Source organism: Camelina sativa, chromosome 4 (assembly GCF_000633955.1).
Source record: "Camelina sativa cultivar DH55 chromosome 4, Cs, whole genome shotgun sequence".
Lineage (NCBI taxonomy): Eukaryota > Viridiplantae > Streptophyta > Magnoliopsida > Brassicales > Brassicaceae > Camelina > Camelina sativa.
Genome location: NC_025688.1, coordinates 29,295,090 through 29,306,613, shown reverse-complemented (window position 1 = coordinate 29,306,613; position 11,524 = coordinate 29,295,090). Strand labels below are relative to the sequence as shown.

The 11,524-nt window shown below is 35.1% G+C and overlaps 3 protein-coding genes across 5 annotated transcripts in view; all 3 read right to left on the bottom strand.

Moving 5' to 3' along the window:
- The window catches only part of LOC104783218 (probable cyclic nucleotide-gated ion channel 12), a 3,712-nt gene extending 2,546 nt beyond the window's left edge, over positions 1 to 1,166 (bottom strand). The window contains exons 1-4 of one of the 2 annotated variants that reach the window (XM_010508348.2): positions 1,105 to 1,166; positions 872 to 932; positions 366 to 783; positions 64 to 267 (exon numbers count right to left, since the gene is read on the bottom strand). In XM_010508348.2, coding sequence (XP_010506650.1) covers positions 64 to 267; positions 366 to 783; positions 872 to 900 — 651 coding nt within the window. In that variant the 5' untranslated portion in view covers positions 901 to 932; positions 1,105 to 1,166. The other variant, XM_010508347.2, reaches the window with a different exon arrangement.
- On the bottom strand, positions 1,723 to 5,053 carry LOC104783216 (probable cyclic nucleotide-gated ion channel 3). 2 transcript variants are annotated; one of them, XM_010508344.1, is made up of 9 exons: positions 4,908 to 5,053; positions 4,708 to 4,808; positions 4,086 to 4,620; positions 3,797 to 4,009; positions 3,394 to 3,692; positions 3,196 to 3,307; positions 2,868 to 3,104; positions 2,388 to 2,776; positions 1,723 to 2,175 (listed from the first exon to the last, which is right to left on the bottom strand). In XM_010508344.1, the coding sequence occupies exons 2-9, from the start codon at positions 4,746 to 4,748 to the stop codon at positions 1,866 to 1,868; spliced, it is 2,136 nt and encodes a 711-aa protein (XP_010506646.1). In that variant the 5' UTR covers positions 4,749 to 4,808; positions 4,908 to 5,053; the 3' UTR covers positions 1,723 to 1,865. The 2 variants fall into 2 exon arrangements, with proteins under 2 accessions (XP_010506646.1, XP_010506648.1); XM_010508346.1 differs by having other exon boundaries at positions 4,708 to 4,780.
- LOC104783215 lies at positions 5,706 to 9,272 on the bottom strand. Its single transcript, XM_010508342.2, has 10 exons — positions 9,132 to 9,272; positions 8,859 to 8,938; positions 8,029 to 8,180; positions 7,579 to 7,716; positions 7,378 to 7,483; positions 7,097 to 7,285; positions 6,830 to 6,995; positions 6,426 to 6,739; positions 6,216 to 6,305; positions 5,706 to 6,064 (listed from the first exon to the last, which is right to left on the bottom strand). Exons 3-10 carry the CDS (start codon positions 8,041 to 8,043, stop codon positions 6,000 to 6,002), a joined length of 1,083 nt encoding a protein of 360 aa, XP_010506644.1. The 5' UTR covers positions 8,044 to 8,180; positions 8,859 to 8,938; positions 9,132 to 9,272; the 3' UTR covers positions 5,706 to 5,999.

Below are 11,524 nucleotides of genomic sequence, written 5' to 3'. Positions count from 1 at the left end.
AAAAAAAAAAAAGGAAAAAAAAAAAAAAAAACAATAGCAGTGGGAGCAAGAGAGCATACTTACATAACTGTGCAGAATGTAGAGGAAAAAGTTTAAAGCAGCTCCAATCCACTTTGACTCTGCTACCGTACCAGAAGCTCTTGTCACTTCTTTGAAAATCGGATAGATACGAACAATTCTTGGTAGATATTGACAAAGTATAATCCACTTAAGTATTTTCTTTGACACCAGAGAGGCAGACCGTTGGATGAGAGTGAGAACCAATACCTACAAACAAGATTTTGCCAACTTAATTAGCACATCACTAAAAAGAATATACACGGTGAAAAATTATATATATGTCACAAAGGAATTAGTGAACACACCTGAGGAAGGGGGAGAACAGCGAAGATGTCAACAATGAAGTGAAAGAGGAGACGTGTTTTCCGTATAGCCTTGGAATGAACAATTAACTCGCCTCTTAAAGATACTTGAGAACGAGGAGCAATGAGCTCGGTTATAAGATGAAAGATGATGTGAATCACATAGAATGTGTCGATAAAGGTACGCAAAACACACACTGCAGCTCCAAGCTTCTTGTCGAAAGTGAAGCAAAATCTTTGGGAATCAATCACAGGGATAAAGAGAAACAACGGATCAATAGCCAAAGCAACGGTGCAAGCTAACAACACAGTCAACCTCCAGTTTTCAAGTGTTTTCATCTTCCCGTAAACCTTCTTCAAGCGACCTCTAACACTTTTGAAACTTCCATCAACAGATCTCTCAAAAGTCCTAGTATCAAACCTGTATCAACATGATATGATGATCACTACAACAACAAATCGTATACGAATATATACAAGCTAGTTCATCAAAACTCAAAGAAGGTTACCTTGCAAATTTACTCCTCTGATGATTCATGTATGCATATGTAGTTTCTTACTCTGCTCAATCTGCACACACAAAAAAAATGAAATCTACTGGGCCGTATATATCGAACTAGACTAGAAACCAAAAGGAGCTAATTATAATATAGTACACTATGCATTGAGAAATTGTGAAAAAATTAAAGATGTTCCCAAGATTTAACCAAGCTTCTACGAAGATTCGAAAAGCAGAAGATACCAAACTGTGGGATGCAGAATTTTCAACATCTCTTACTAAACCGGTGGCTGCGGTAGCCGGTAGTAGCCGGTAGTGTAGCTAAACGACGAGATTATCGACCAGAAAGTTAAGTCTACGGTGGGGTTCATCCTCCTTTCTCCGCAACTTGCAATACAAACAAACTATTTTTACAAAATCCAATTTTAGACTTACAACTTGCCAACATGTCAGTTCGGAATTAATAAATATATCTAGTTCGGTTCAGTTGTTTGGAATTTTTGAGTTATTCGGCGGTACTCAATAATTATTCTAATTAATTACATATAATCTCATAAATCTGTTTTCAATATGGACATAAATAATAACATGAGTTTCTAAAGAATTTAGGGGTTTTTGCTTTTGCATTAACGCTAGTTAAATTTATATTTTAATTTAGCACCTAAACAGATAATTGATCAAAATAAATAAAGTCTGCTTTTAGTTCCATTGATATGTTTGAAACTTATCCACTTAAATTCAAATGAAGTCTTTGAGAGCTTTCTTCTACAATGTCTCTTTCACACTTAAGTCATGCTAAAACAGAACTGGACATTTTTAGTATATACCATGTTTTAATTTTGTGTTACCAAAAAAAGAAAATTCACAAATATTTTTTTTTTAGTGGTTTTGGATAACAAAGCATTTATAAGGAGGTGAGCATTCGCTAACATATCTCCTTAATTAATATTTTACGCAAATATTATTCGAAAAAAAAAAAGCACTAATAATCACTTTACACACAATTAGGTTTCATCCATAGGAAACTCAGGATCGGCTGGTTTCTGAGGCAACAAAGATAGCATATGAGGGAATCTAGAATTTCGTGCTGCTGCGTTCGCCCTAATATTCCTCAGAGCATGAGATGCAAACCTCGACGCATAAATCGCAGCACCTAAGTTAAGTTTATTGTCACCTGAATTATCGTTCTGAAGTGTGCTATGTAGTTTGCCTTCTTCTTCACGTAAAGCCTTTGAAAGCTTCCTTCTACAATATCTCTTCCATGCTGCTTGTATAAAACATGCTGCCCATGTCCGCCATTGCACCGAATAAAACCTGGAAATAAAAAGTTGTTTGCGCTAGTTAATAATAAAATCAAAGGTAACTTGAGAAATAAGTTACAAGGTAGGTTATGAATCTTTAGGGTTATTATGTTGAATGTAACTTGAGAAACTATCCGACTAAAAGATCAAAACAGTAAAACCCAACACATTCAATCACAGATGTATGATTAACTCAGCATGCATTTTTTCAATTGAAAGTCTTGCCTGAACATGTGTCGGATTTGCTTGCTATGAAGGCGACGATACTGAGTAGCGACAAACTTGAGATCATCAGCTGAGAGAACAAAGCCTTCGACTTCTGTCTGAGCTTGAACGGTTCTGTTAGAGATAGGGAAGTGAGAACTGAGAGGATCCAATGCCCAAGTGAGAAGATCTCCACAGAAATCACCAGCAACCAAGCGAACCGAATTGAAGAATCCAGTTTTGCCACCATAAGTCGTTGTGCTTATTAGAACTCCTCTCATTATAAATAACATATCTTCTACTGGTTCACCTTCGCGCACAATGTAACTGTTCTCTGTGTAAAGAACCGTTTTGAGACGAGCACATAGAGCGTCTAATAATCGATCATCCATAGATTGAAACCAAGGCACCTGAATATAAAACAAAAAATATATAAATTGAATTCAAGTTTCAAGAGGATTAAGTATTATTACTATTACGTAGTTATGATGGTAAGGTTACTTTTTTGAGCAATTTGAGACAAAGATGGCGTTTAATGTCCTTTCTGAGATCTTTTGGAAGACTAGAGAGAAGAGCTTCTTCCTCAACTCCTTTAGTTTCTTGCCATTTATACTGTTCATATTTACGGATACGTTTTTTCAGATCGTCAGGCAACATCCGATGAGACATCCATTGCTCTGCATCTCTCCTTTTCACTCTCATTTCCTCAACTCTTACAGTGGTTGATTGCAAATATTTCTACAAATCATATATAAAATCTTTAACAATTAGTATGGATTCCTACTTAAAGAGAGCTTGAGCTCAAAGAAAAAATAGAATATATAATTACCTGCATATTTCCAATGAGTAGAGCAAACAAGACTAGTCCAGAGATGCAAATGATAATCGCAAAAATGATCTCTCCTTCAAAGGCACTCGTCTTCAAGTTTTGGCCCAAAGCACTACACATGCATAAAAGATAAGATTGATTAAACCTAAGATTATCATAAGAAAAGATTGAAGTCAAAGAGTTTTAGATGTGACAAACCTAAGATTGCGGAGACCCCACCAGAAACAATAGAAAATCTTCTTGGGAAAATCTTTTGACTCTACAACTCCAGACTGCAACGCATCAGCGAATATACCAAAGTTGAAAACCGTCAAGTCTTTTATTTCTTCTGGATCGATCAACGGACAAGAACCGTTTAGAAACAACCTATTGTCTTCCCCTGGTGTTGTTGAACAGTATAAGTTTGCATGACTGCATTCCCGTATCTTAGCACACGCTTCACGCCAACATCTATCTTTTCTTTCTATCGAAATCAAGTACCAAAAAGACCCAAAAACCTGACCAATCCAAAATTTGTCTGACCGTTACTTATGGTCACCCGAAAATGACCTGACATTATAAAGTTAAGTAAAGAAAGCATAAAAAAGTACTATTTCCTTACATGGCTAGCTAACATGTAGAGGAATAGGTTTAATGCAGCTCCAGCCCAAGCAGTTTCAGTGACCAAACCAGAAGTTCTTGTAACTTCTTTAAAAAGCGGATAGATCCGTGCTATCCTTGGAACATATTGGCAAAAGATTACCCATTTCAACAGCTCCTTTGCTACCAGCGCGGATGGTCGTGCCACTTTTGGAACAATAGCTAGAACAACTACCTGTAATTGCAATGAAAATGTAAAACCCTAGAACCAAAATCTTGAAATACAGATTTGATTGAGGAAACAGTTTTACCTGCGGGATAGGCAGAATCGAAAGAAGATCGATTAAAAAGTATGAGCGGAGGTATCTTAAGGCGATATCTTTAGAATTCTCATTAAGCTCTCCTCTTCCGAAACCACGAGAAGCAGGAGTGATGAAACCGGTATGAAACTGAAACAGCATGTGAACCACATAGAAAGCGTCGATGAAAGTGCGGAAAACGCAAGCGATTGTCTGGAGTTTCTTGTCTAGGTAAAGACAGAAACTGTCGGGGTTTACCACGGGGATATAGAAAAACAGAGGATCAAAGGCTAAAGCTATAACAGAGAGAAGCAAGAAAATCTTGTTCCAGTTTTGAAGATAAGAGTCATTTGGATTCATCACTCTTAGTATCTTCTTCTTGTTTTCTTTATTATTAATCTTCCGTGAATGAAAGCTCAGTGGCTGCTTAAAGGTTCTGATTTTCTCTGAGCCCTTTTCGAAGCTTCGTCTAACAGTTCTCATAACTGAAGTTACTGATGGTCTTGTAGTACTGTTATTGGTCAAATACTCATCATCTCCCTTAAACCTAGATTAGATCAATATCACTTCATCATAAACTTGTAATTATCAACCATACACTGCTAAAATCAGAAAGGAGAGAATTGATACAAACCTTACGAATTTGTTTCTTTGGGGATTCATCATTTCTATCATCTCTGCTTGTTTTCTTCCACAGATTCTTGAACCTGCGGGGGAAACAAAAAAGGAGAGCAGCTGACAAAAACAGAGTAATTTGACGAAACAGAGTAAATATACAATATTTGAAGTTGAAAGAAGTTGCGAAATGAAGACCAAAGTTCTAAAGATTAGAACCTTGACTCGAGAGGAGGATCTTTAGTATACAAAGTGAACAGATGATTTAAATAATATTCCTGAAATAGGATGAAGAAAAGAAAGAGTTGTTGTTCAAAGATTATGATAGAGTTCTAATTTTACTACTTTGAATTGAAAACGAACAAGTGAAGAACAAACGAGTCTGGAACACAAGAAAAGACAAGTACTATTTAATAATAATAATTGTAGGAAAAAGGATAGAGTTGACTTTTGACGAAGACTGAGTCAGTCAACCGAACAAAAAAAAAAACTAGAATTCCAACCAAAGTTTGTTTTTTTTCCTTGAGAACGAACGAAATATGTATATGAAAAAGAATACTAATACGTACGTATTCCTACTTTGATAGCAAATTCCATGCTATTGGTGATTTATTTAACTTGTATGTGTATTGTGTTGTATACATCGTCGTCGGTCGCTACCATTTACATATACTACTCATGAGTGTAACTATGTATAGTCATCGGTGTAATTTTACGAACACCTGCTTGCATCTCAAATTCTGAATCCACAATTGTTGATTAGTCCTACTACATATGTCAATGGTTATAAAATTCTCGTATGGATGTTCAGTGGTTTAGTCTTAAAGTGAGTTTTAAACTTTTTCCGGGTACGTCATTCTCCTAGACAATACTAACAAGTAATAATTTTTTTGAAGCTCAAAATTATCTTCCTCGAGTTCTACTAAGTTTATATAACACATGCATCTGCAATAATTTATAGCTTTCTCCATAATCAGCGAATACAGAGAATATTTATAAGAAGAAGAGCAAAAAAAATATTACTTTAACAAGAACATAGATTATTGGAAGATGTTATTATACAATGATAGGGTCTCTACAACATGCTTGCAGAGTCCCAAAATAAAGGACAACACTGACCAATTAATCTAAGTCTATCCCATTAACATTAGAAGATGAAAAGAAAACAGATCATTTTGCTTCACTTGCTTGCTAGATGTGAACATGACCAAAGACTTGGGAGATTTATGGGAAAATAACCTTTAATTACATAATATATGCAGACAGGACCATTAACATTAGTTTGGAAGATTACTTCTGGGCGGGGCCAATCTACAACTTGTCTTCTTCTGACTGAGGACATGGAGGTTCTGGGACCGGATCCACTAAGAATTCATCTACGGGATACAGAAAACGAAGAGATTGGTTAGTCATCATAGAACATGAAACTGTTACAATCTATAAGCAAACCAAGTTTGAAACACATCATTTCCAGTCCATTCTTATAAGATCGATCCTTTTGGATGGAGAGTAAGAGTTAATGTTTACCTATGTCATCTTGTTCGGGAGAATCGAGCATAAGGTCAGAATCGGATGGAAGAAAAGGAGAACCTGGATAGTTTTCTAAGGCTCCTAAATCTGCAAAGTATATAACTTCATTTATGAGACATTAACTTGGATGATATGGAGCATCTACCTACGAATATTTAGAGTTTTTGAGCTAAACTAGCAAAATGGCTTTGGATAGAGAGAGCTTACCTCCCAGATTTGACAAATCGGTGAGGTCAGAGAGACTAAAGTCCCAAGGTATCTGATCAAATGGCCTGAGAGGGTCTCTAGAACTTCCAGCTCCTCCATCTGATTCAAGTTGTAACCCTACTGAAGTTGTGACATCAGATGTGAAAGCAGAATCAAGAGCTGCTGTGTCCATTCCCATGCCTGGCATGTCTGAAGCAGCAAATGTAAATTGTCCGCCTGACGCTGCAGAAGCTGGACTCACTGGCACATCCGACATACCACTGCTTGGCGGAATTATTGGAGTTGGATCAGCCATGGTTGTATCTACTACCATACTACACCAAGCACCAGAAACAGCTGTGGGAATTAGTTTCAAGTCTAACGCACCAGAAAAACAAAAAAAAAAGCACAAAGATACTTCTTACTCATTCCCTGAGTTCATCCTCATTGGTTGGAAATTAGCAGGTGCAGGGATTCCACTAACCACATGGCAGCTTGACACTCCACCCATAGGATCAAGATGGGGATGACCTCGAGCATGCATCTGAGGATGTGGTTGTAGTACTGGGTATCCCATGGGCATGTTGTTCACTGCGTTGCAAACATTAGTGTTTAATAAGAGTGAAACACAAAATAGAAAGCTTTGCAAATTATTGAACAAGTTTCCAAGTGATATAAGGAGTTGAACTTACCAGGTGCCATGGGATGAATCCCGTTCTGCATCGGGACCACCAGAGGAGCTTTCCCATGTACATGATACTTCGTGAGCTGATACTGGTGCTCAAGCAAATGGTTGAATACAACTATCTGCCTTTTTAGTTTCATTCTGATGTAATATGCCCTGAAAAACTCGGCGTTTTCTTCTTCCAATTTCTGCCATACTAAAATTCACAAGAACGTTTTCATAAAGGGAAAGTTACTACACAATGTTACCTTGGTAATGCTTAATATCGAAAAGCACAGGTGAAACTACCTAAGCTTGTAAATCCAGGATCAATCCTTGCACGGGACAAGAGGGTCTTCACGACCTCATCTTTACTCATGTACAACTGAAGACATCTTTCTATCAAATTTTGGACCTGCACCAATCATTTAGAATATGTTTTTTTATATCAAATGATAGAAACATACAATAAAGTATGTATAGAGGGGAAGGTGGGCAAAGTGTTCTTACAAGTTCAATATCTTCCCTTGAAACTTTCCTAGCGTCATTACTAGAGCCAGATGCAGAACCAGAATCTTGTACAGGAGCTTCTATTGGTTGTTTAAGTTTCTGTTCACCTTGGGTAGAAGACTGCAACTCCTGTGTGGTCTGTAATCCAATATAAACCTTCTTTTACTTTTCACTTCTTGGCAAATCTGAAAACATCAATGCTGAAGTAGCCTACAACTTTTTTTACAAATCAAGCATCATACCTATACATCTTAATAAGGAAATTTGTATCATGGTTCAACTTCCTATCTTAGTATAGAAAGTTGAACAGGCAACTGTTACTTGGAAAATAGCAAGAATAGCAAAAGTAGAGAAGTTGCAAAAACAATTAAATTTTCAACAGAGAATAGATATACTAAAGCAACATAGTAAGAATAAGAAAAAAGTTGGTAGACTGAGTCATGGAAGAACCTGTTCGTTCTTCATTAGAGCAGAGTATTAAAAACCACGAATCCTTCAATGTACACAACTATTCTCCATAACAATGTTCACAACAACTGAATCTAGAGAGTTCAACATCTGGGCAACGCCTGTTTTTGATGTTGTTGACCAAATACAAAAACCTGGATAATACACAAATTGTTAATTCACACCATGTAAGGAAAAAAAGAATGATTAAAAAAGGAAGCGCATCTTTGACACTGCTAATGATAAGCTATTAAGCCAGCAGAATGAAAAGTGAATCCTTTTAACATTGTTTATTAGGAATCATCACAGCAGAATCTAAGTAATACTAATAAATTAATTAATTCATAAAGTTACCATCTTCAAACTATATAAGTTATTAAGGGCACACAAAACAAAAATAGTTCATCATCATTAAACCTTCTTAATAACAGAGATAANAAAAAAAAAAAAAAAAAAAAAAAAGCAGTACGATGAACTGTTGAGAGATGGTAAATCACTAAATCTCAAGTAATCCAAAACACAACATGGTCCTGTCTGCATCCTAATCAAAACAAAGAATCTACAGTCAATGTAATAGAAATGAACTTTACTCCTGAAATCGAGCAGATCTAGACAGACAGAGAGTTCCTAAATAAACACAAAGTAATCTTCTTTTAGTTAAGTACAATTGAAGTTCATCCTATAGAATTCTAAGCCGAGAAATTAACATGAGATGGTGGTGTGCAAAAGAAAGCTGTAATATATAAAGAACATATTTTTTTTAACACTCTAATTACAGAAAAGAAAATGTCAAGGGGCAAGATCATCATCGAGAAAGATCCAAGTTGTCTCACCTTAAAATTCAAGCTAATCCAAAAATGCTACACTTCCATCCAACACAGGTTTCTTCGTCGACTCTAAGATTCAGTCAGACCTAGTCAAAAACACAAAACACGAATTTTCCCATCAAACAAGTATGGATTTTTAAAAAAACGACGCAAACTCTGTGGAAGAAGATGCGTCGGAGAAGTTCGTGAAAGCAAGATCCGGCGATTTTTTTTTTTTTTTTTTTTTGTATAAGGAGAGCAAAAGAGTAAAAAAGAAAAAGAAAAAAAAACGTTAAGAACCAGAGTTAGCGAGAGATTTAGCTATACGCGGCGCCATTGAAATTGAAGCTTCTACACAAAAAGAAAAAAAAAAAAAAATTGCAGCTAAGAGTCAGAAGAAGAAGAAGCAGTAGAGATGGCGACGTCCGCTTGGGAAGGGAGTAAAAGAAACACTCTCACCAACATTTATATATACACACTCGACTTACCTTTTTTTTCTTACTTTAATCAATGTTTGGGTTAAAAAAAATTAAAACCGGAGTTTTGGTTTAATTGAACTTTAATTTATTTCTACTTTTAAGTACGTATATTAATTGAAAAGCCAATGTACTTTATTTCTCATTTAATACAGTTTGAACTTAATTTTGGTGTTTTTCTTACAGTACATGGAATAATTTGATACCTTATCAACTAAAGTTTTACCGATTTGTCTATTATAGCTCAGTTTCCTTTTACAACAAAACTTATTTACATATTTGTATAGAGATGCATATATATGTGTATGTTGTTGACTGAAAAGCTATGATGAGTATAACACAGCTAGTGAAAGCTAATAGCAAGTTGTTGAGTGAGTGTTGTTACGAGAAATGGCATGGACCTGCTCCACTGTACTCTTCAGTCTCCAGGAATAGTATCTCTCTTTTCTTTTTCTATTTTTATTGCACTTCCTATCAGGACCACTTTATTATTTCCATTTTGTTTATGTAACAACCAGAACTAACTAGTCCTCAACAAATATATGAATATATCTCATATCATATACAACATATTTTGATTCCCTCTTTCTATAATTTGTTTTCAAACTAACTCTACACAAATTAACTGTATGCATACTATATTTTTTTTTTTATTCTAGTTTACTTTATTTTACGATGAAAGATCCATCGAATTAAATCGATAACGACAAAAACTAATATTTCATTATTAAGTTATCGTGATTTTATGTTGGAAGATCGACTGACATCAACTGTTGTCGTGATTTTATGTTGGAAGATCGACTGATATCAACCGTTATCATAAATAAAAAATAATATTTATTTATTAGTTTATCGATAATATTTTTATAATAGTTTATGTTGAAAATTCGATCGAAACAACCCAAAAATAATATTTAAATATTAAATTATCGTGATTTTATGTTGAAAAAATGATAGGGAACAATTGTGATTACAAAATAAAGATCGATTTTTATTAACTATCATCAATATTTTACATATATATATATTATCTATATTATAATCACTATATTAGTTTTACTTATAGCCCTTCTATAACTTTGAAAGTCTCATACAATTCGTTCATAAGAATTTTTTATGTTTTTATTCTTATCAATTTGTAGATTTATCTAAACATGTATATTTTCTCTAAATTTCAGATTTTCAGCTACATTTTGCATTACAATCTTTTTTCTTTCTTTCAATTATTGTCCTCTCCTCAACATATATATTCTTGTTACATTTTACAATTAAAGGCATGTAACTTACACCACAGTACTATAGGTACTACTAGCTCTAATTTTTAGCCGGCGTACTAAAAATTAGCTCACATGAGGACCTGTCCGTGCAATTATTTAGGACCTGTTAATTGTATAAAATAATTGAAAATTACATATATAGTGACAACATAATTTTTAACTAGAGGTAAACTAGTTGTTACTATTGCCGTTTCTTTAGTTGTTTTATAGTATATATAGTGTTCAAACTGCAACATAAACACCCGAATGAAAAGTTAACACGTTGTGTTCTTTTCCCCTCAGAAAGACGTTACGGGCGTTTCAAACGAATATAGTACAATACTTTCGAAGTCTGATGATGGCTTTGTATTTTGTAACATTGTAATTATCAAAACAAGTTGGTATTAATTGCTTTTGGCATTTATATACAATAATGAAAATGAAATAATTCAGTCTAATAATGTACTTTATGTTGTTGTTAGTAAGAAAACTGAAGCCGTCACGATTCACGAACCACGCACTAGACCACGTGAACCAACCCCATCTGTGTGACTTGGACTTGTTTAATAAAAAACGCATGAATTTTAATGAAACAGACACATTCATTCATTTTCACACCAATTATATAAATCCATACATACGTTAGTTCCATTAATCCCATCGGACCCACCAATGCAATATAACGCCAAAATAATTAAAAAAAAAAATAGTTCGTCACGAAAAGTTGGTTTTGTTGCCTGAAGTAACGATCCAATGAGAACACGACACGTGTGATCATTAGCCGGAGAACTTTAACGTCGGGGAAACTGACCGCCGCGTGGCGCACAGATGCTGACAAATTCCGGACGAGCGCGGTCATAGACACGTGACGTCAAAAGAGAGGACGAGCGTGGAGGGTGCTTGACCATTTATCGCCTTGGAATTTGAGACTTTTATCAAACACAAAAAAAAAAAAAAAAAA